Source organism: Trachypithecus francoisi, unplaced genomic scaffold (genome assembly GCF_009764315.1).
Source record: "Trachypithecus francoisi isolate TF-2019V2 unplaced genomic scaffold, Tfra_2.0 Lachesis_group3, whole genome shotgun sequence".
In the NCBI taxonomy this organism is placed as follows: Eukaryota; Metazoa; Chordata; class Mammalia; order Primates; family Cercopithecidae; genus Trachypithecus; species Trachypithecus francoisi.
This window is the reverse complement of record NW_022681468.1, coordinates 100,675,194-100,698,554: the sequence shown is the minus strand read 5'-3', so window position 1 is coordinate 100,698,554 and position 23,361 is coordinate 100,675,194. Positions and strand designations below refer to the sequence as shown.

At 41.1% G+C, this 23,361-nt stretch overlaps 2 protein-coding genes across 10 annotated transcripts in view; one reads left to right on the top strand and one right to left on the bottom strand.

Moving 5' to 3' along the window:
- DET1 (DET1 partner of COP1 E3 ubiquitin ligase) overlaps positions 1–21,981 on the bottom strand; it is a 50,104-nt gene extending 28,123 nt beyond the window's left edge. For 3 of the 8 annotated variants that reach the window (XM_033189091.1, XM_033189093.1, XM_033189092.1), the window contains exons 1-5: positions 21,818–21,948; positions 19,685–19,754; positions 14,112–15,204; positions 11,116–11,303; positions 1,770–1,961 (exon numbers count right to left, since the gene is read on the bottom strand). In XM_033189091.1, the coding sequence (XP_033044982.1) occupies positions 1,770–1,961; positions 11,116–11,303; positions 14,112–15,204; positions 19,685–19,707 (1,496 nt within the window). In that variant the 5' untranslated portion in view covers positions 19,708–19,754; positions 21,818–21,948. Of the gene's footprint in view, positions 1–1,143; positions 1,256–1,769; positions 1,962–11,115; positions 11,304–14,111; positions 15,205–19,684; positions 19,755–21,817 lie in introns of all 8 variants that reach the window. The other 5 variants (XM_033189094.1, XM_033189096.1, XM_033189099.1 and 2 more) reach the window with 4 other exon arrangements.
- On the top strand, positions 10,640–23,110 carry LOC117070255 (basic proline-rich protein-like). Of its 2 annotated transcripts, XR_004431845.1 has the most exons (5): positions 10,640–10,724; positions 20,956–21,078; positions 21,379–21,446; positions 21,932–22,119; positions 22,238–23,110. XR_004431845.1 is itself a non-coding variant. In XM_033189102.1 (2 exons), the coding sequence occupies exons 1-2, from the start codon at positions 21,748–21,750 to the stop codon at positions 22,283–22,285; spliced, it is 420 nt and encodes a 139-aa protein (XP_033044993.1). In that variant the 5' UTR covers positions 21,659–21,747; the 3' UTR covers positions 22,286–23,110. The 2 variants fall into 2 exon arrangements, 1 of the variants encoding a protein (XP_033044993.1); XM_033189102.1 differs by lacking the exons at positions 10,640–10,724; positions 20,956–21,078; positions 21,379–21,446 and having other exon boundaries at positions 21,659–22,119.
- The last annotated feature ends 251 nt before the right edge of the window (positions 23,111–23,361 follow it).

Here is a 23,361-nt window from a genome sequence, read left to right as displayed (position 1 = left end):
ATGTGTAAAAAACACACAGCCCTACTCCCAAAATCCCCAAATACAAAGGGATTGTAATTTAAAGTGGGTTGTTTGAGTTTCTAAATCTCACTCCCGCTTTACAGGACATATGGGTAAATAAGAAATATAGTAAATACTATCCCAGGGATGCAATGAGCAAAATCTAGAATTTGGAGAACACTAGAGGAAAAACAACCTAACTTTCTCAATAATTTCATTGCAAAGAAAATAAAAGGGGGAAGAAGAACCTACAGAATAAAAATGACTGGGCCAGCCACAGTGGCTCACGCCTGTAATCCCAGCACTTTGGGAGGCTGAGGTGGGTGGATCACCTGAGGTCAAGATTTTGAGGCCAGTCTGGCCAACATGGTGAAACCCCATCTCTACAGAAATACAAAAATTAGCCAGGTGTGGTGGCAGGCGCCTGTAATCCCAGCTACTTGGGAGGCTGAGGCAGCAGAACTGCTTGATCCCAGGAGGCAGAGGTTGCAGTGAGTTGAGATCGCGCACTCCAGCCTGGGCAACAGACAGAGACTCCATCTCAAAAAAAAAAAGACTGAAGGGACCAAATGCAATGCATGAACCTTGTATGGATCTGATGCAAACAAATTAACTATAAAAAGAATATTTGTAAGACAACAGGGATATATAAAAACTGACTAGATATTTGAAGATATTAAAGATTTTTTGTTAATTTTTTAAAGATGGGGTAATAGTGTTACTTGTTTTGCTAGGATAAGTTGGATTTCCTTTAAAAATAACCTCAGACAGTGGTGGGAAGGGGAGGGAGCAGTGGTGGTGATGGAAATAGGTGAGACAGGAGCAGCCACGAGCTGGTAACTGCTCAAGTGGGTGATGAGTACATGAAGGTTTATTACGCTCTTCTACTTTTTGTATATGTTTTTCCATATACAAGTTTCCATAATAGATAAAAATATTAACTAGTTTTTGGAACTTGACTCTAATTTCCCAAAGGAAATATTATAAATGGTGATTAATTATACAGAATATGTCACACAGGCCCATTTAATACACAAGGAGGCTGGATGATGAAATATATCTATCATAAAGATCTAACTACCACTGTTTCTATGTGAAAAAGACCTTCCAAGCTCCAGCTTAGAGCTCCAGGAACACACCCACCTTGAGGTAACTCCACTAGTGACAGTAATTCCAGCTCCTCCCGCTAATACTATTACAGCACACAGAACAGGCTCCGTGTATGGAGAGACAGATGGGTCTGTGAACTAGACTTCTGTGAGGAAAGAATTTCTTGTAAGATGTCAAAGTTCTAATAATAACACAGCAGTCTATATTCCAAAATTCCTCCAAGTGAGGAAGCACGAGTTTCTTCTAAATCTGTCAGCAGTTCCCCAAATTGTCTCTGCTATTTTTTCTATTAGGTAATATGGCAGGATAAAATCTGTGTTAGATACATAATTATAAAGTCTCAACGACAAAAACTATTATGGAATCGTATTAGATTATTAAATGGGAAAGTACAGCTTCCTACCCTGGATACCTTTAAAAGAGGACAATACTTATCTGAATTAGATGTTCTGATGAGAAGCAAAGAGTAGGAATAATTTATGAGACTAGTACCTAAATGATTGTAGCACTCACCGCATTACAGAAATAGCCTGCCTTGCAACCTTATCCATGAATACGAATAGAGACAGTCACAATCAAATGATGTCCAGAAGAAGAGAAAAGAAAGCAGGCCATCTTCAGCCCTTGAGCAGTTTGTAGCTATAGCAGTGACACTGTACCTGATTGGGTGATCTCCACAAGTCTTGGGCCGCTCCATGACAGATACCCACTTGTCATCATAACTGAAGAGAGACAAATCCAGATAGGGGCTACCGCTGTAAGACTGAGCACTGATGGGGAGCTGACCCAGCAGCCGGCGTACCGCCTCTGTGTGTCCTCCATACTTGGCATTTATAATAGTGTCTTTGAACCTAAACAAAAGGGCCGGTGAGGAAGGCTTTGTTAGTGAGTACACAAAGCTGTCTTGGATTTTAAATTGACAAATATATATTTAAGAACAACTCCTTCTTTAAATACAAATTAAAACCTAGGTAATGAATTAAGACAGAACTCTCTCTCACACATTACAAGTCTGGCCAGCTACAAATACTTTTAAAAAGCAAAACATATAACTAAAAATGGAAAACAACAAATTACTTTAGAAATGTGTTTGGGTTTTGGGTTTTTTTAATTTTGAGACAGGGTCTCGCTTTGTTGCCCAGGCCGGAGTACAGTGGTGTGATCTCAGCTCACTACAGCCTTGACCTCCCTGGCTGAAGCGTTCCTCCCACCTCAGCCCCCAGAGTAGGTGGGACTATAGCCACATGCCACCACGCCTAGCTAATTTTTGTATTTTTTATAGAGATGGGATTTCGCCATGTTGCTCAGGCTGGCCTTGAACTCCTGGGTTCAACTGATCTGCCCGCCTTGGCCTCCTAAAATGCTAGGATTACAGACATGAGCCACCACACCCGGCCCTACTTTAGAAGTTAACAAAGACTCTACAAACAAGTTTAAAATGAGTATAACTAGTTTATGACAACTATTTCTACTCTTTTCTAATAACAGCTCAACTGGGGAAAAAGGTCAAGAACTTACTTTCCCCAAATAACTGCCTTAGACTGAATTAGGAAGGAGTTATAGAGAACAGAAGCAGCCTTTGACTCTTCTTGGGATCACCCACTTCCAGCAAGCCTTTCACAAATAAATTACCCATTCTTTGTTTGTTTAAATAAAATTTGGAAACTAGCTACCTATACTCCTGCAGAAACACCAGTATCTAGAAGAACAGTAACAGACATAGAGTCATATATCTAACTTATCTTTGAAAATAATGACAAAGCAGTTATTTCTCATGACTGTAACAAAATGCTAAGTTTTATGTTATTATTTTTAGAGACAGGTTCTGGCTGTGTTGCCCAGGCTGGAGGGCAGTAGCACAACCTCAGCTCACTGCTACCTCCACCTCTCCTGGGCTCAAGCAATCCTCCCACCTCAGCTTCCCAAGTAGCCAGGAACACAGGTGCGTGCCACCACACCCAGCTAACTTTTTTTTTTGTAGAGACAGGGTCTCGCCATGTTGCCCAGACTGGTCTTCAACTCCTGGCCTCAAGCGATCCACCCACCTCAGCCTTCCAAAATGCTGGGATTACAGGCATGTGCCACCGTGCCTGGCCACAAAACTAAATTTAATACTCTTTGACAAGTACTTCTATTCTTCTAGAAATTTGCCCTAAGGAATCACTCCTACATGCAGAAAAATCTCTGTGCACATTCATACAGCATTGTTTATCGAGGAAGAAAAAATAAAAAGCTAACAGGAAACTACCATTTTCAAAGATGATATGGTAACAGAGGAAATGTTTATCACATCTGTAAATAAAAGAAGTAGGATACAATACTGTCTACATAATATGGCTAAAAACACAAAGAAAACAAAAACTCACACTTAAAGCGAAGACTGGCAGAAACACATTAAAATGTTAAGTCGTATAATAACATTTTGAATTTTTTCCTTATTTTTCACTTTCCTACAGCTTCGTAGAAACAATGTCAACTGTCTATCAATATATATATATTTTAAACCTCTACATTCAAGCATATCATACGGTTCAACAATCAAGGGGATATAAATTTTTTTTAGTCTGGGAGAAAAGTAAAATATCTCATCCCTGAAACAAATGGAATAAAAAAACTTCAGTGTTGCTAACTTTCATGAGACTAGAAAGATTAATTAGTTGAGGGTAATTTTTATTTTCACTATTAACCTATGGTATTAGGTGGATATGAACCCTTTTCTGCTCCCCCTAAAGAAACCCTAGCAAGCAACACTGCTTTTCCATTACTCCTCCTGACAGTAATTTTCACAGCCTCAGTATAAAGCATAAAAATAAATCTTGGGCCAAATAGAGCTTATTTTTTCCCTTTCATTTGAGCTGAAATGAAAGATCCTGGGCACTTTCATTTTCAGCAAAGATCTGGCACCATCTCATCTACACCTTAGCCCTGCCTGACTCACCGACCCACTGGCTTTCAAAGGTAAAATGATGGGGGCTGGTTCACAGCTTTGTGATGACCACAGATCAAAGCATCTGTGATAATCTACAGGTTGAAGCAGTTCCTCTTCCTCTGCAGCACCTACCACCTCCACTCTCCATGCTCCCCACTAATTAAAAGCAGTCACTCTGATGTCTTCACACTTTAGCTCCTGCCTCAGTGTCACTCTGTCCAGCCATACCTCTCTTAATTCTCGGTAATTTCAAAATCCTCAGAGATGTTCTTTACAGCACCATAGCCTCCTACTAGTTCCTTGACCTCCTGTCAACCTCAACTGCTTATTCCACAGTCACACCCTCAACCTCACCATTACCAACGACTGCAAACCCTCTCTAGTCACAGGGTAGACCGTCACGCTCTCCAACCATCTTCTCTCCCATCTTCCCGGCTCACTCCCTCTATTCGTCCCAACTTCAGCAATCCTTCAACCGCTACAGGACCTATAATCCACTGATTCTATAAACTTCTTGCCATCCTACACTCTCAGCATATCCTCTCTTCCTTCCTTCCACATAAGATGAAATCACTAAATCATCCATTGCACACATCCTCAACAATCTTAAATTATCTTATGGTACTTGCTTAGAAAAACTACAGCCTCCAGTTAAGCTCAACTTTGCCTATTCCTTGCCTGTACTACTTGGTTTTCTCCACGGCTGTAGAAAAACATACAATGCTCACTTTAAACTTATGGCCATGAACTTTATGTAGGCTCTTAATGCTGCAGGGCACTCATATTACATTTCCATAGTCCTTCCAGACTCCCACGCTCTTCCATGACTATTTCGTCTCCCCTCTTTCATGCTGACTCTTAGCTAATGGCATCACTTACTTTGTTACTGACAAATGGAAGTTAGCAGAAGATAACTTTTTTAAAGCTCCCATCAGCACATCTACCCAACATTTGTACATATATAACTTTCTGTGCTCCCATGCAAGGCAAATCCATCTGCCAGTGCACTAGAACCCAGCCCCTCTCATGCACTTAAGAAGTTCTTCCACTTTCCTAAACTGTTTCCCCTTCTCTACAGGATCAGTCCCATCTGTATGCAAACATGCCATTTTTCCCTCTCATCTAAAAAATAACAAAAACAAAATCTAACACCACCTACCTCTCCAGCTAATGCACCACTTTTCAGCTCCCATTGTAATAAAACTCCTCAAAACACTTTTCCATACTGTCCAACTTTTCTCCTCCCATTCTTTCTTAAACCCACCCTAAAGAGGCTTTCACCCCTACCATCTTACTCAAACCTACTCTTGTCAAGGTTACCAATGACCTCGATGCTGCTAACTCCAATAAGTTAATTTTCAGTCCCTATTGTACTGAAAATTGTCAGGTGGCTGTGACACAGCTAACACTCCTTTGAGAAACTATGAGACACCTCCACTTACAGAATTTTTGATCCTCTCCCCTAAACCTGCTCTACCCACAGGTTTACAGTTTAATGGCAACTCTCTCTTGCAAGCTGTTCAATCCAAAAATGTTAGAATTATCTTTGACTTTGTTCTTTCATAGCCCATAGACCATCCTCCATTAATCCACTGGGCTCTAACCTTCAAAATACATTGAGAATATAATTACTTACTATTCCCAATGCTACCACCCTGATCCAAGCCACCACCGTTGAACAACAAATAATCACAGAGGACTTGGTATGTGCCAGACACTCTTCTAGGTGCTTAGGATACATTAGTGGACAGTAAAGAACTTAAATCCTAGTGGCAGGAAACAGAATGCCATAGTTATACTTACTGGATCACTGCAACAGTCTCTTAACTGGTATCCCTGCTGCCACCCTACCTGCCTACATTCTAATCTTAACAGAACAGCCAAAGTGACTCTGTTAAAACATAAGTGAGACTATGTCATTCCTCTGCTCAAACATGACACAATCTACCTCATCTATAGTTAAAGCCAAGACTATAGAATGGCCCTATGTATCTGCCTACCTCCCCACCCCAAATCAGGTCTCTGACCCTATTTGCAAGTACTCTGCCCCTTGCTCACTCCAGTCCAGCCACCCTGGCCTTCTTGTTGTCCTTCAAATGCATCAGATCCACCTCAGGGCCTTTAGATATGCTATTCCTTTTGCTGGGTATATTCTTCCTCCTGCTATCCACATGGCTTGCCCCCTGATTTCCTTCAAAAGCTTTCTCAACCACCACCTTCTCAGTGAAGCCTATGCTGACAACTCTACTAGGAAAACTGACAATCTCTTCTTAATATACTCAAACCTACCAGTATTCTAACAATTTTTTTTTTCCCTGGACACATTCTTCTTGGACTCCTCCACTCTTGTGCTTCCAAATGGTCTGACAGGTGGACAGTCATTCTGCAAATTCCCTTTATCATTATCCTCAGGACTCTCTTTGCCTCTCTCCAGTGTCAGACTATTTCCTACATACCATTCTTTTGTGATCTATTGAAGTACATCTCCATAGGCTTCCTTAGAAAAGGTACATGAGAGGTAATCTTTTCAGACTTCACAGGTTTGAAAATGTATGCACTCCACCCTATTATTTGGATATAGAATTCTAAATTGCAAATCACCCTTTTCATAGACTTCTGAGGGCATGATTTTAATGACTTCAAGCTTTCGGTATTATTGATAAGTCTGATGTCATTATGATGACATTGTTTTTACGTGTGAAACGTATGTTCTTTCTCAAAGTTTTCACAATGTTCTCTTCATCCCCAATGTTCCAAAATTTCACAATGATATGCCTCTCGGTGTGGGTCTTTTTCATTGACTATACTGGATACTAGATGAATCCAGTGGTGCACTGATAAAGGTTTAATTTTTCTCAGGGGAAAAAAGCCATGATTTGTAGTGCTTATTGATTTCTGTGGTGTAAATCTTCCTGCCAAGGTACCAATGTGACATTACTCAATGTGCAGTTGCCAAGAGAAGAGTAGTAGCACCTTATTATATAGTATTTACACCATATAGATAAAATAGATGCAAAAACCGCAAGTAACAGTAAAATAGGAAGTAACAGTAAAATAGGAAATAATTTGGAAATAATTTTTAATAATGACTTTGTTTAACAATCAGCTTGCAAAAATTCCTGAAAGTTTAAGTCAGATCTCATGAGCCAGTACAAGCCAGCTCCAGCACTGGATGGTCCTGCCAATCTAAAAATTTATGTTCTTCAGTCCTGGGAAACTATCTCATTATTTCTCCACTTTGTGTTCTCCACTGCTCCTTCGGGAATTAGCCAGATATTTGACCTCCTAGGCAGATACTCTATTTTTTTTTTAATGTTTCTCTTCTATGTCCCTTCTCTTATCAATTTACTCTACTTTCTTGGAGAGTTCCTCCACTACATCCAACAAATTTTAAATTTCCAAAAGTTTCTCATTGTTCTAGGAATGCTCCTGTTTTGTTTGGTTTGTTCGTTTGTTTTTGAGATGGAGTCTCGCTCTGTTGCCCAGGCTGGAGTGCAGTGGCGCAAACTCAGCTCACTGCAAGCTCCGCCTCCCGGGTTCACGCCATTTTCCTGCCTCAGCCTCCCGAGTAGCCGGGACTACAGGCACCTGCCATCACGCCTGGCTAATTTTTTTTGTATTTTTTCTTTTAGTAGAGACAGGGTTTCACCGTGTTAGCCAGGATGGTCTCGATCTCCTGACCTCATGACCCGTCTGCCTCGGTCTCCCAAAGTGCTGGGATTACAGGTGTGAGCCACGCCGCCCGGCTGGAATGTTCCTGTTTTTATACTTTAAACTGTTTCAGTGAATGTAACATTGTTTCTTTTTTTTTCTTTTTTTTTTTGAGATAGGGTCTTACTTTGTCACTCACTCTGGAATGCAGTAGCTTGATCTCGGTTCACTGCAACCTCCACCTCCCAGGTTCAAGCAATCTTCCTGCCTCAGCCCCTCCAAGTAGCTGGGATGACAGGTGCATGCCACCAAACTCAGCTAATTTTTTTGCTTTTTGGGAGACCAGTCATGTTCCCCAGGCTGGTCTTGAACTCCTGAGCTCAAGCAATCAGTCCACGCCAACCTCCCAAAGTGCTAGGATTAAAGGCATAAGCCACCATGCCAGGCCTGTTTCCTTACTCTTTATTCTTTATTCTGTTTTGTGTTGGTCTCTTTTAGGATAAAGGCTTTCCTTAAATGACTCATGATCCTTGGTGTCCATTTTTATTCTTGAACATTTATTTTGACCTATAAGGGTCCCAATTTCATTGATTTTTACCAAAAGATTACTGGGAAAAGATTACTATAAAATTTAGCATTTAGAACCATGTGTTCACAAGAAGTAAAAAAAAAATTTCAATTTACATATACATTATATTTTCAACGTAGCAAAGTATGATTAGTGGTCAACAAAATATGTTAGCATACAACTGTGTTGGGGACATAGAATAGACATATAAATTTGAGAATCAGAAGAAACAATGTAAAATTCTCAATTATGGGTATAATTTGCCATGAATTTTTCATATAAAATACTTGAATACCAAATTACTATGGTAATTAGCATCCTTTTGTTATATTTTAAAGTGTTATTTTAAATGTCAATGTTTAATATACACTGAAAATATCATCCTCTACAACTATTTAAATTTAGTAGTAACAGGAAAAAAAATTTAAAAATCAACTTAAAAATATGTGAGGGTACCCCAATTTTTCAAAATCTTTTGGTGGTAAAGTAAAATTCTTAAGATCACTGAGCTGGAATATACAACCTGTTCCCTCAGTTTTTTCTGGAGCTTTCTGTAATTTTGTTTAATTCCAGATGTATTCTGAAATAATTTTTGGAAAACAGTTTCTTCTAATTCCTGGATAGCTTCATTCATTCAGCAAATACCTACTGAGCTCCTCCCACAGGGCAGACACTGGCCTTGGTGTTGTGGATATGGCAGTGGACATAATAGACAAAATCCCTGCCCTCATGGAGCTTATCATCTAGTGACTTCTTTGATGTTTTGACTGAGTGCACCCATCTTTTGTTGTTTTTGTTTTTTTGTTTTTGAGACAGGGTCTTGCTCTGTCACCCAGGCTGGAGTCCAGTGGCACACTCATGGCTCATTGCAACCTTTGCCTCCCAGGCTCAAGTAATCCTCCCACCTCAGCCTCCCTAGTAGCTGGGACTACAGGCATGCGCCACCACACTCGGCTATTTTTTTTTTTTTTTCATTTTTTGTGAAGACTGGGTTTTGCCATGTTGCCTAGGCTGGTCTTAAAACTTGGGCTCAAGCGATCCACCTGCCTTGTGCTCCCAAAGTGTTGGGATTACAGGCATGAACCACCACACTCAGACTGTTACTTGTCAATTATCTGCTTAATTTTGAAGCAAATTTTAAAAGAAAATTCATCCAAAAATGAAAAAAAGCAAAATCTGATCCATGTTCTGCATACAAAAATTCTTCTATACTGAAGAGATACTAAGGCAAAAGATTTGTGTGAACCAAAGAAAAAGGAAAACGCAAAACAGTTGTCTGAACTCAGTAGCCATCTATCTATAATCGAGTACTATCTCTTTATATAAATACGATGCCACTGCATTAACATATTTGTTTTTCCCAGTGGCAGTAATGCTTATTCTGATTCATCCACTCACTGTGGTCTGATCTATCTTTGGACCCAGAACAGTTATTTTTCCATTACTGCCTAAAGTAAGGGAAACAATTTAAGTATGTGAAATATGATGAGGCACTAACTAAAGTAGGATTTAGTTTAGGCCCTTGGCCCAAAGGAACCATTTGTTTCATAATAATGCACTACAGCAATTATTAGAAGCTCTGGTTCGGCCGGGCGCGGTGGTTCAAGCCTGTAATCCCAGCACTTTGGGAGGCCGAGACGGGCGGATCACGAGGTCAGGAGATCGAGACCATCCTGGCGAACACGGTGAAACCCCGTCTCTACTAAAAAATACAAAAAAATTAGCCGGGCGAGGTAACGGGCGCCTGTAGCCCCAGCTACTCGGGAGGCTGAGGCAGGAGAATGGCGTGAACCCGGGAGGCGGAGCTTGCAGTGAGCTGAGATCCGGCCACTGCACTCCAGCCTGGGCGGCAGAGCCAGACTCCGTCTCAAAAAAAAAAAAGAAGCTCTGGTTCACAGGAGGGCCTTGCTGACTGGGGGGCATATATTTAGGGTGACCTAAGTGATTTGTAAAGGCACTCCAGGTGTCAGTATCTGTAAGTCTCCTCTTTGTGCTGGTCAGTTTTCCTAGGGAAGAATCTCTAATCTCCTGCCTGGAAGGTACAAGTGTGGATGCCATATCTGGGAAGGGGGTAGGACTCTTACCCTTCCGTATGTCAACTTTCACCTAATTCCTGTTTTTAGCATAACATGTCTCATCCCTACTTTTAAATATACGTCATAAACCTGACACCAGAGCCCATGTGGTTCAATCTGTTCAGAGAATAAACTTCCAGCCTTCTGCAGATGTAGAAGAAGAGATAGTCACTTGGCTATGTAGACTTAGAAAAGGGATCTAGAGGGTCTGACTACTCCTTTTAAGAACTTTACCAATCCTCTTCATTTCAGCCTACCTCACAGATACCTTTGGAAGTACTTAGAGGCACCTGGGACCTCCAACATCCTGACCCTTTCCTGAGTTCTCCGGTGTAAGGCAGCTTGTTTCTTGATGACTAAGCTCTGCAGCGTTGAGTTTCTGCTCTCTGAGGTATGCTAAGTCAGTTCTCATTCATTCCCTGGCTTTTCAGCTTTTAAAACTTTGTTAATACGTCCTATCTCCCATTGTCTCCTCTCCTATTCTCTTTGTTCTTACAGGTTTATACCTTCCTTTATTGTCATTTTAGTGGGACTTAGGGATGGAGCAAAGATAAATACATGTGTTCAACATATCATGTTTAACCAAAAGTTCTAAAATTATTTCCTTATTCATTCAATAAACATAAGTGCTTGACAGTGTACCATTGAGGATATAGCAATAAATGAAGACACAGCCTCTATCTTTCTGTAGCTCACATGCAGTCTAGAAAGAATCACAGACAATGCACAAATTTTTTTTTTCTAAAAAAAATTAAGACTGTTGAGTCAGTACAGCAGCTTACCGGCGCTGGATCTGCCTTGCAAAATTGTTGCTAGAAGCTGAGCAGGGAAACTGGACTTCACTGTGCAGGGTAGCATTACGAAAAAGGTCACAGAAGTTCTCAAAGAGCTCCAAAAGCTCATCTGACGTATTCTCAAACACAGCAATCACCTCTGTCGTCACCATATTGTACACCACAAAGAAAGATGCCTGCAGAAGAAAAGAGAGAGAGGTATAGGACAGCTGAGTATAATGCCATGCCTAGGAAACTTATCACTTATCACTTGGCTGAAAATTCAAGGCATGAATTTTCCAAAAACAACAACAACAAGCAAACACCTCAGCTTTACCACTAAGGTGGAAACATGGCTCCAAGTGGTTCTGGGAAAATAGGAAGCAACAGTGGGATTTATCAATTGAGAGCCTCAATGTTGCCAGATTTCCCACTGTATCTGTGCTGCTAGACTTACTGAGATGGCCAGCATATAAGTATAAAAAGGTTTTGAATTTTCATTTCAAACTGTGCAAATTCAGTATTTTTCCTTCCAAATGTTTATTCCCTACTTGCTCCCCAACCCACCCTGAGATAAAAAGCACTTCTTAAAATGCCAGATTTAATTTTCTTTCCTGCTGAGAAAGTGATTTGCAGCCTGGGGCTGCCTGTTGGCAAATTATTTTCTCTTGTATGTGTACAGTTGAAAGTTCAATTTAGGGGTATTTATTTTTCCCTCTTAATATTTCTAACATGCAGAGAGACACCTTAAGTATATCTTGTTCTAAACTGCCCAGGCAAGTTGTATACAAGCAAGGTACTGCTGAACAAATGAAAAATCAGATAGGCATTTTCCACTTTTTTCTTCATAAATGCTCTTTCAGCCAAGAGCATTTGTAAAATACATTTGAGATTTGTAGCAATTAAGATCAGAGGGGGAACCTGAAAAGCAGTCAAATGCCACATGACATATGTGACAGAGTTACTGCTTTTTCTAAATGGGCCCTCAGTGGCTAGCCCGCTTCCTTTAAACTTCCAGTGCTCTGCTCTGCCTAACAAGGAAGTTCCAAGAACCCCTAATTTTTGTTACAGTGAATGTAGCAGTGTGAATCATCTACTTCTGACAGGACTCTAGAAGTTCTCAGACCACTAGGGTTAGTACTTCAGCCTCCTATGATTGAGTTTAAATCTCCATTACCAATTTCTGGAGCCATTCGACTCACCTGTTTTACTAGTAATTAGCGCTTCTCAGAGCTTATATTACATGGCTTTTGCAGTCACCTGCAAATTAAATTTGGCTGTAAATTAAAGAGGCTAGAGGGTAACCTGAGAATAATATTCATAATATTACCAAGGCCTTGTGTTTGGATATACTTTTTACTTATTAATCTTACTGGAACCTATCAAATTAAACTGGGGGAGGAGTGCAGAGGACAACTAGGGCAGAAAGATTGGGTTTAGAGTTACAAACTGTATAAGCAAAGTATACAGCCCTAGTTATGTCGCTAGCTACGACTTATTGTAGCTACCAGAAAAAACTAGGCCACCTTTCAGCAAAGAAGAATAATCTCAAAGGCAGCAGTCACAGACAACTTACTACCTCCAAAATAAAAAGGCAATTATAGCTCAAACCTAAATAAAGATTGATTCAAGTCCTTTCTATAGCCCTGGACAACACTTTGATCCTATCAGGGCTTCACCAGAATCTCTCATAATTACATGGATATAAAATTACTCAAACATTTACTAGCCTTCCCTCCAAGGCAGACTGGGAAGTAAAGAACAGGAGGATAGAGAAGTCAAGGACTTCACTGCAATATCCCATGATACATAAGACGAACCAGATGCTCACCTGTGATTGCTCAATGGGTGACTTCATCATTGATAGGGAAGAAAAAAAATCCACGAAAAATGATCTCTAACCATATTACTCCCATACTTTTTTTTTAGAACACACAAACTACAATTCAGAAGGAAAACGTTAGAAGATATTTTACCACAGGTAGCTGGTGAGGTTATAGGACATGATACCCTGTACAGAATCTGTTAATGGTAGAATCAGCTACAGGTCAATAAGAGATACCAAACTCAGTTGACTTCATGATTTACTGATTTGCTGGTTGTTCTGAATTTCCAAACTAGTGTCTAAGAAGACAATCTGCAAACAGGAGAACTGGGGGGACAAAGGTGTAGCAAGGTAGTTCTCTAACTTGGTCAACACTGAAATGGAGAGGTTTTCAAAGACAAATGCCCAAATTACCCTGAATTTCAATGTAGTGTTTCAACCCCCAAATCTTAGCAGTTCTGTGCTCTTTATATCACCTTATTCCCTTTTGGGAAATGCTTCTTCCCCCTACTGAAAGAAAGGCATTCTTCCCCTAAACTGAAAAACCTTTAAGACTTGTTGTCCTGATGACTCTCCTCAGGGATCATAAATTTTGGCTTCTTTTTGATCTCTTCACTGCTCTACAAGCTATGTCCCGGCATGTGGGCAAGGTCAGGGTAAAGTCACAAAACTTAATTCTGCCAAATGAATGCACCTGCTAGTTACCTTATAAATAGGACTTTACGGAGAAGTAAATTATTAACCATTTAAGGACGAAAGTGGGGTTACTTAGAGAATTTTCTTTTTTGTATCATATACTCATTCTCATTGCCATTACTAAAACAGCCAGACCAATAAGCACAATCTTACAAAATCAAAAGAGGTTATCCATAAGTAGTCCAAAGCTTGACCTTGTAGCATTTGGGCTTCCATCTCATGAGTACCGAAAATGCTCTGCAGAAGAGCTAGGGTAGTAATCAGAGTTGACTATCTTCCTGCCAATGACTTGAACTTTAGCTTCCATTTGTCCAGATAAATACATATGACCAGAGAAAAATGGAGCTGATTTTAAGTTTGGACCCTAGGATATCAACTCAGACTACGTGAAATGTCTATTTCTGAGGGGTGGGCTATAAACAGAGAAACCTTCCCATTTTGTCAAGGAGACTGGACAAGTAAAAGGCAGAAGTGCACCTCATACCTGTGATGGATCTGTGACTCGCAGTGTTACTACATCCTCACTAGTGTACTTGATAAACAGATGGTTTTCATCCAGAAGCTGCATTTTCCACATTCGCAGCTGCCGCAGTTGGTCAAAATACTGGAAGAAGCGCCTCTTGGCCATTGCGCTACCATCCTGTTCTGCCCGGCGCCACAAATACACCAGCAACCGGTGTTTGAGGGAATTGATGAAAGGATCCCTAAAGGGATTGGCCATGCCTGTCTGACTGTCCCGCTGTACCTCAGGGAAAACAGCTGACACAGTGAGCAGGTCATCCTCATAGCAAAAGCGGCCAATGGTCCGCACATCAATGAAAGTGCCTTCAGGAGTCACCTGGAAGACATGGATGGTCTGTTGTTGCACAGACAAGATGGCCAGGATGTTTTTGTACAAGTACAGCCCTTGGTTGTGTGACAAGACCACCTTGTCACACTTGAATGTGCGTGTATCACATAAGCGGCCAGTATGAAGGTCAATGATGTGGAGGGAATAGTCTTCTAGAGGGGACCGTGGGTTGGGGGTCACTGATTCACTGTTCCGATATACCTCAAAAAATGGAGGGTGAGGCTCATCCGGGAGGTAGGCAGCTGAGCCCACGATGACACAGCGGCAGTCATCAGTGAAGAGACTACACTCCCGGTTCAGGTGCTCACCATTGGCCGCAACATTGGTAATGTGCAGCAGGACAAAAAAGCGTTCAAAGAGCCGGCCCCGGATATTCACTGACCGCTGGTCATTGCCATTGGACAGGATTTCTCCTTCATATCCCTGCAGTAGGTCCTCTGCTGCCTGGCAGCCCTGGTACTCATAGATTTCAAGAGATGTCTGGTCTGAAGAAAAAGCAATAAAGTAGCGTCCATCAGGTGAGAATTTACGCAAAAAACAAGGAGGCTTTTCAACGTTGACAACTGTGAAGTTGGGGAAGACATTCTGATGGAACACTCGGACTTGGTGCCAGTGGGTACCTGCCTTGCCTGAACTGATCCGCCGGCGCTCCAAGCGGTGAATGACATTTTGGTTTTGGATTCTTCGAGGCCTGATAGTAGAAACATGATGATCCATTATCACATCTCTAAACAGAAAAGTAAAGCAGAAGTCAAGAAAATGAAACAAAATTTACCAAAATATAAATATATACAAGTCAAACAGATTTCTCTTCTTATATCCTGAACCTAGGAGCTCCCAGGATGACAGTGACTGGCATTACTGCTTCCCCTTAAGTGGTCCTAACATTTCTAAGTCTAGAAACAGGTCTAAGGGAAGGATCCAGTTCACTAGGAATACCTTCCAAGTATGCTCAGCTGTTGCGAATGTTCAACAACTACAAATTTGAACAGTATAAGACACATTCGGCCAGGCACGGTGGCTCATGCCTGTAATCCCAACACTTTGGGAGACTGAAGCAAATGGATCACTCGAGCTCACTAGTTCAAGGCCAGCCTGGAAAACATGGCAAAACCCCGTCTCTACAAAAAAATATAAAAATTAGCCAGGCATGGTGGCACATGCCTGTAGTTCTAGCTACTTGAGAGGCTGAAGTGGAAGGACTGCTTAAGCTCAGATCATTGAAGCTGCAATGAGTCATGATCATAATACTGCACTCCAGCCTGGGCAACAGAGTGAGACTCTATCTCAAACAAACAAACAAATCATATTCAATATGTATTCATTCCAGCAAAAAATATTTATTGGGCTGTTAAGATGTCCATATTACCCAAAATAATCTACAGATTCAATACAAACCCCATCAAAATCCTAATAGCACTTTTTACAAAGATAAAAAATTCATCCTAAAATTCATATGGTATGTCAAGGGCCTCCAAATACACAAAATAATTTTGAAAAAGAGCAAAGAGGACTCAAGCCCCCGATTTCAAAATATAATACAAAACCACAGTAATCAAAAAAGTGTAATACTGGATAAAGACAGACACAGACCAATGAAATGGCCCACAAATAAACTCTGGCATATATGGTTAAACAATCTTTGATAAGGTACTACTACTACTCAATAGAAAAAGGATAGTCACTTCAGCAAATGGTATTGGGAAAGCTGAATAGCCACATGCAAAAGAATGAAGTCAGATCCTATCTTACACCCTATACAAAAATTAACCCAAAATAGGTCAAGGACCTAAATAAAAGACCCATAATTATAAAACTACTAGAAGAAAATACAGGAGGAAAGCTTCATGACATCAGACCTGGCAGTGATTTCTTAGATAAGACATAAAAGGCATAGACAACCAAGACAAAAACAGACAAATGGGAATACATCAAATTTAAAACTTCTGTAATCAAAGGACACAATCAACAGAGTGAAAGGGCTTTCTACAGGATGGAAGAAAATATCTGCAAATCATACACTGGATAAAGGGTTAATATCTAGAACATATAAAGAACTCCTATAACGCAGTAACAAAAAATCATATACCCAATTTTAAAATGGTCAAAGTACTTGAATAGACATTTCCCCTATACAAATGGCCAAAAAGCATATGAAAAGATAGATGCTCAACATCACCAATCATCAGAGAAATGTAAATCAAAACTACAGTGGGATATCACCTCACGCCCATTAGAATGACTGCTTTTTTTAAAAAAAGAAAATAACAAGTGTCGTTGAGGACATAGAGGAAGCTGAACCCTTGTGCACTGTTGGTGGAACTGAAAAATAGTACAGCTACTAAGGAAAACAGTATGAAGATTCCTCAAAAAAAATTAGAACTACCATATGATCCAGCAATTCCACTTCTGGGTATAAATCCAAAATAACTGAAAGCAGGATTTCTAAGAGATATCTGCACACCCATGTTCATATCAGCACTATTCACAGTAGTCAAGAGATGGAAGCAATCCAAAAGTTCATTGATGGATGACTGGATAAACAAAATGTGGTATATATATACAATGGAATATTATTCAGCCTTCAAAAGGAACAAAATTCTGACATATGCTACATCATTGAACCTTGAGGACATGATGTGAAGTCAAATAAGCCTATCACAAAAAGACAAATACTGTATGATTCCATTTAAATGAAGTACCAAAAGTAATCAAATTCAACAGCCAGGTGCAGTAGCACACACCTGTAATCCCAGCTACTTGGTAGGCTGAGGTGGACCACTTGAGCCCAGGAGTTTGAGTCTAGCTTGGGCAACAGAGCAAGACTCAATTTCTAAAAAAAAAAAACTTTTAATTTAAAATGCTTATCATTAAAAAAAGAAAAAGGAATCAAATTCACAGAAACAAAGAAGAATGGTAGTTACCAGGGACTAGCAGGAGGGGAAAAGGAAAGGTGCTGTTTAACGGGTTAGACTGTTCAGATTTTCAAGATGAAAAAGTTCTCAAGATCTATTTCACAACAATGTGAAGATACTTAGTACTACTGAACTGTACACTTACAATCGGTTAAAATGGTAAATGTTATGCTATTTTAAAATCACAATAAAAATATGCTTTAATATTTATGGGGCATCTATTACATGGCATAGTCTTCTAAATGTTTTATTATACCTTGATTCAAATCAAAGTTAAATCACAGGCCATAAAAGTCAACGGCATTTAGTGAAAAACTCAAGTTATAAAGCTGTTGCCAGACAAGAAGGAATAAGCAAACACCACCTTCTCTCCCACTAAAAATGCAGCTATAAAACCTAGACAGAATGCATAAGACAGGCATACGAGAAAAACCAATTGGTTAACAATGAAGTACCACTGAATGGGCAGTGAGGTTAACGCGGTCTCCCCCCGGTCCTCCTGCTGCTTGCAGAGCAAGTGTGTTGCAAGGAAGGGTAATTAAAGTCCCAATTTTGTCATCAGAAGATCAAAAGGGAGACCCCAATGGAACCAGAAGGTACTGAGGAGATATCAGAGGGGGAGGAGCGCAGAAAAGTAACATCATGAAGTTGTTCATGAACTCCCAAGCTGTGCGTGTGTGGATCTGGTCCAAATCAGACTAAAGGCTTTGAGATTTGAAATAATTACTACCCAGATCTCAGACTGGCCACTGAATGTCACATGCATGGGACAGATCCAAATAGCACTGCAAAGACTTTCTGAAAATTCATCTGCCATGAGAACCATAGCCTAAGGAAAGGGAGTTGCAAATTGCAAATTCCCTGAAGCTAATTAGGTAGACTGCCTACCAAGCCAAAAATTACCAACATTCCTCTTGGGATTTAAACAAGCCCTATCATCTTATAATATTCAAAATGTCTAGGATACAATCCAAAATAATTCAGCATATGAAGTACTAGGAAAAAACTCAATCCAGAAAAGACAATTGACAGACACCAATGTTGAGATGCTACAAAAGTTAGAATTCTCTGAGAAAGATTTTGAAGTACCTGTTATAAAAGTGTTCTAATAAGCAATCACAAACACTCTTGAAATGATGGAAAACCAAAGTCTCAGCTAAGAAACAGAAGATATTTCTTAAAGATCCAGATAAGAAGTTTAGAGCCGAAAAGCAATAACCAGCATACAAAACTCTTCTAGCTTCCATAGAATCTAGTAAAAAAATTTTTTTAAATTTAAAAACAATTCTGAAAAAGAATAAAAAACTCGCTGATGGGCTCAAGGGCAGATTGAAGTCATCACAGAAATAAGTCAGTCACCCTGAAGATAGATTAGTATACGTTACCCAATGTGAACAAAAGAGGAAAAAAAAAAAAAGACTGAAAAAAAGTCAGTAAAGCCTCAGGGCCCTAGGGAAAATATCAAAAGGTCTAATACCCTGATCTTTCGAGAGAGTACATAATCCCAGAACTTTGGGAGGCTGAGGTGGGCAAACTACTTGAGCCCAGGAGTTCAAGACCAGCCTGGGCAACATGGCAAAACCCCATCTCTACTAAAAATACAAAAAGTAGCCAGGCACAGTGGTGTGCACCTATAGTCACAGCTACTCAGGAGGCTGAGGTGGGAGGATCACTTGGGCCTGGGAGGCAGAGGCTGAAGTGAGCTGAGATCACGCCACTGCAATCCAGGCTGGGTAACGGAGTGAGACTCTGTCAAAAGAAAGAAAAGAAAGAAAGGAAGGAAGGGAAAAAAAACAAGGAAGGAAGGGAGGGAGGGAGGGAGGGAGGGAGGGAAGAAGGAAGGAACTTCCCAAATTTGGCTAAAGATATAAATCCTAAATTCAAAAGGTTCAGAGACCCCCCAAATTCAGGAAGTTCAGCGACCCCCAAATATGATAAATCCAAAGAAATCCATGTCCAGACACATCATAGCTAAAATGGAAAAAACTAAAAGATACACAGTAAAATAAAGTAACCAGATAGAAACCATGTATCACCTATAGAGGAACAACAATTCAAATGTCTAGATTTCTCATCAGAAACCAAGGAAGTCAGAAAGAAGTGGAATAACATTTTTTAAGTGCTGAAAGATCTCTGTTTCATCATTCAAGTCTCAGCTAAAATAGTACCTCCTCAGAAATATTCCCCAGCCACCTTACTTACTCAGTAGATTCCCCACCCACCCGAATCTACTGATACACCCTATTTTATTAATGGTCTTTATCTCTTTCTGAAATTAAGTTATTTGTTTACCTTTTTAGTATCTGTCCCCCCATACCAGAGAGCAGGGAACTGGTCTAATTCCTTGCTGTATTCCCAGCACCTAGGAGAAGGGACAGTTAAGTGCTCATAAATATGTTAAAATGAATTAATGGAGCAACAATTGGCATGAGCCTTGAAGAATAATACACTAAACAAAGTAAAAGAGGAACAATGGGCCAGATGCATTGGCTCACACCTGTAATCCCAGCACTTTGGGAGGCTGAGGCAGGGAGGTCACAAGGTCAGGAGTTCGAGACCAGCCGGGCCAACATAGTGAAACTCCATCTCTACTAAAAATACGAAAATTAGCTGGGCATGGTGGTGGGAGCCTGTAGCCCCAGCTACTCAGGAGGCTGAGGCACAAGAATTGCTTGAACCCAGGAGGCGGAGGTTGCTGTGAGCCAAAACTGTACCATTGCACTCCAGCCTAGGTGACAGAGCAAGACTCTGTCTCGAAATTAAAAAAAAAAAAGGAACAAACTGATAAAAAGGTACCTAAAAGACACATTTTTAAAAAGCATGACAAGGCACATTTGGGAAACAGAGCAATTTCAAGTGGTTAGAGCACAGGAAGCACAGAGTAACTGATAAGAGAGGCCTAGAAAAAGACTGGAAAGCAGGGGAGGGATTGCATCCAATCTGTATTTTAAAACATACAATGAGGTATTTATTCACATTCTGTCTCCTTCTGAAAAGGTTCCAAATGCCTTATGTAAGTATATATAATACCCAGTCAAGTTAAAAATGTACATACCTCCATGACTGAGCAAGTTTCTCAAACTGCTAGTCACACCACATTAATAGGGCCTTGAATCAATTCAGTGAATAGTCTTACTGACATTTTAAAAAATGAAATACAAGAAAATAGAAAATATCAAGCTATCATATATTGCAATGGCAAGCACTGTTTTGTAAAACGTTCGTTTCAATTATATTGGAGTTACATGCACTGAATAAGGACCTAAAATGTATACTGATCTAGAATAGAGCAAGGGTCTGCAAACTACTGCCCTCGGCCCAAATCTAGCCCACCTCTCACCTCCTGGTTTTTTGGGGGTCTCACTCTGTCGCCCAGGCTGGAGTGCAGTGGCACCACCGTGGACCTCCCTAGCTCACGTGATCCTTCTGCCTTGGTCTCCAAAGTGCTAGGATTACAGGCACGAACCACCACGCCTGATCTCCACCTCCCAGTTTTTGTAAATAAAATTTCACTTGAACCCTGCCATACCCAATCATTTACATAATGCTTTTGCCCTACAAAGGCAGAGCTGGGCAGCTGAGATGAAGATCTTACCTATGTTTACGGCCCTCATTAGATGGTGATGTCCGACCGACCAATACGCAAACACTATATTCTATATGCTCATCACAGTGTTTGACACATGGTAAGTCTCCCTTCTTCAACACTGGATCTATCTAACGGGAAGTTCTGTGCCAACTCAGGCATCCACAGAGACTACTCCCTCTGCCTGGAATGCATTTCCCCTGGCCCTTGCTGTAACTTCTCAAGCTGCAGCTTAAGTGCGGTCTCCTTTAGGAAGTGTTCCCTGACCATCTTATCTAAAACAGGCCTCCTATTATTATTATATTTTGTCTTCTCCATAGTAATCATGGCAAGTTGTATTTATACTTCCACTTGCGCGGTTATGTTTAATGTTTGATTCCCTTGTACCTGTACCCTCCAGACAGGAAGTAACCAGGTCTACCCTGGTCATCCGGTATTCTCAGAACCTAGCACTGGGGCTGGCACACGGTAGGCATTTGGTACCTTATGGAATGAAAGAAGAAAGCCTGACTGAATTGGAACACTAAACTCACTGTGTGGTACTAAGTCCTTTACCCTTGCTGGGTCTCAGTTTCCCTATGGGGGAAGGTGCACATGTCCCTCAATTCCTTGCGACGGCCTCTAAACCAGAAGGGGATGCCAAGGGGCGGGCACACATACCCAAAGGGGCGCCCCCGGAAAGAAAAGCCTGGGGCGGGGCCTCAATGGGAAGAGAATTCTGAGGGAGGGAGGGGGCCGTGGGGCCGTGGGGCCTCTGGGCATCAGCGTCATGCGGGGAGGAGCCTGCCGGGGAGGGTCTGACGGGCTTGGAGGCTGGGCCAAAAATGATAAGTCCTCACCTGTCTGGTCCGGGCTCAAAGAGCCAGGGCGAGGGATGCCCCAGCCCGTTCCGTGCGCGCCTCCCCCTGCCCCGCCCCCGCCATGTCCCGGGACTCCGGCCCCCGCGGCTGCAGGTTCCCGTTTCCGCCAGCCACCGGAAGTGCGGCCCAGCAAGAAGGGAAGTAAGGGAGAGCGCGGCACTGTTCAGCCGACACCAAGAGACGGTACAGCGCACCCTGGTGCCCGGAGGAAGGATCGAAGCCGTAGAGGCTCCGTGGCTCCGAAGGAAAAAATTAAAATGGCGCCTGACCTGGCCATGTCTGTGAGTTCCAATGGCAGTGTCTCTGCACCTACTGGACACATTTGAAAAAATATGAATAGAATTGATTTTTCACCTATTGATTAGATGCTAAGAAACTTCCTACTCTGTTATCTTCTAGATAGCGAGCGCCTTGAAGACTGAGACTGTATTGATCATCTCCGACTAGCAAGGAATTTGCCATGCTAGTTTTAAGATGGAGTTGATTTTAAAATGGTGTCACTCTAGCTCTCATAGGTTCCTAGTTCCCTAGCAAAAAGATTTTCAACACCATTAGTTATCAGAGAAATGCAAATCAAAGCAATGAGATACCACTTCATACCCCTTAGGATGGCTATAATATCTTTAAAAGGAAGATATCACATACTGGTGAGGATGTGGAGAAATCAAAAGCCTCATATGCTGCTGCTGGAATGGGTGCAGTCACTGTGGAAAACAGTTTAGCTGTTCCTCAAAAAGTTAAACATGAAGTTACCATTCGACCCAGAAGTACCTCTAGGTATATAACCAAGAGAAATTAAAACGTGTCCACACAAAAACTTGGACACAAATGTTCATAGCAGTATTATTTATAGTAGATAACATATGGAAAAAGCCTAAGTGTCCATCAGTAGATGAATGGATAAACAAAAGGTGGTATATCCATACAATAAAATATTATTCAACATTAAAAGAGGATGAAGTACTGATACTTGCCACAACATGATGGACCTTGAAAACATTCTGCTAAGTGAAAGAAGCCAGTCACAAGAGGTCGTGTATTGTATTGCTCCATTTATATGAAACATCCAGAATAGGCAAATCTGTAGAGACAGAAAGTAGATGAGTGGTTTCTGGGGGTAAGGGAAAAGGAGAATAAGGAGTTATTGCTAGTGGGTGTGGAGTTTCTTTTTGGGGTGATGAAAATGTACTGAATTAGATAATGGCAATGGTTACACACTTCTGTTAATATACTAAAACCTTCTGAATTGTACATTTTTAAATGGTGAATTGTGTAGAGTATGTCTCAATTTAAAAAAAAAAAAAAGAACAGTTCTAATTGTCAGATTGTCCCCAGCTTTGTGACTGCGATGGTCTGTGGAGTCAGCCCTGAGTGTGCTGCAATCCTCCCACTTCTCCATTCAGCCTGTCAGATGCTGCTGCTCTTCAACGTTCAGCCCAACACCCTCTCACCCCTCCACAGCCCACCCTTGCCCACCCCTGCCCACCATGGGGAAGGTGGGACTTCCCTCTGATTTCTTGTGG

Excerpts from the sequence above, each read along its gene's own strand:
- LOC117070255 (XM_033189102.1), top strand. The coding sequence starts at position 21,748 with ATGCGGGGAGGAGCCTGCCGGGGAGGGTCTGACGGGCTTGGAGGCTGG. Across the intron at positions 22,120-22,237 it reads CGCCTGACCTGGCCATGTCT|ATAGCGAGCGCCTTGAAGAC; the intron begins GTGAGTTCCAAT and ends GTTATCTTCTAG.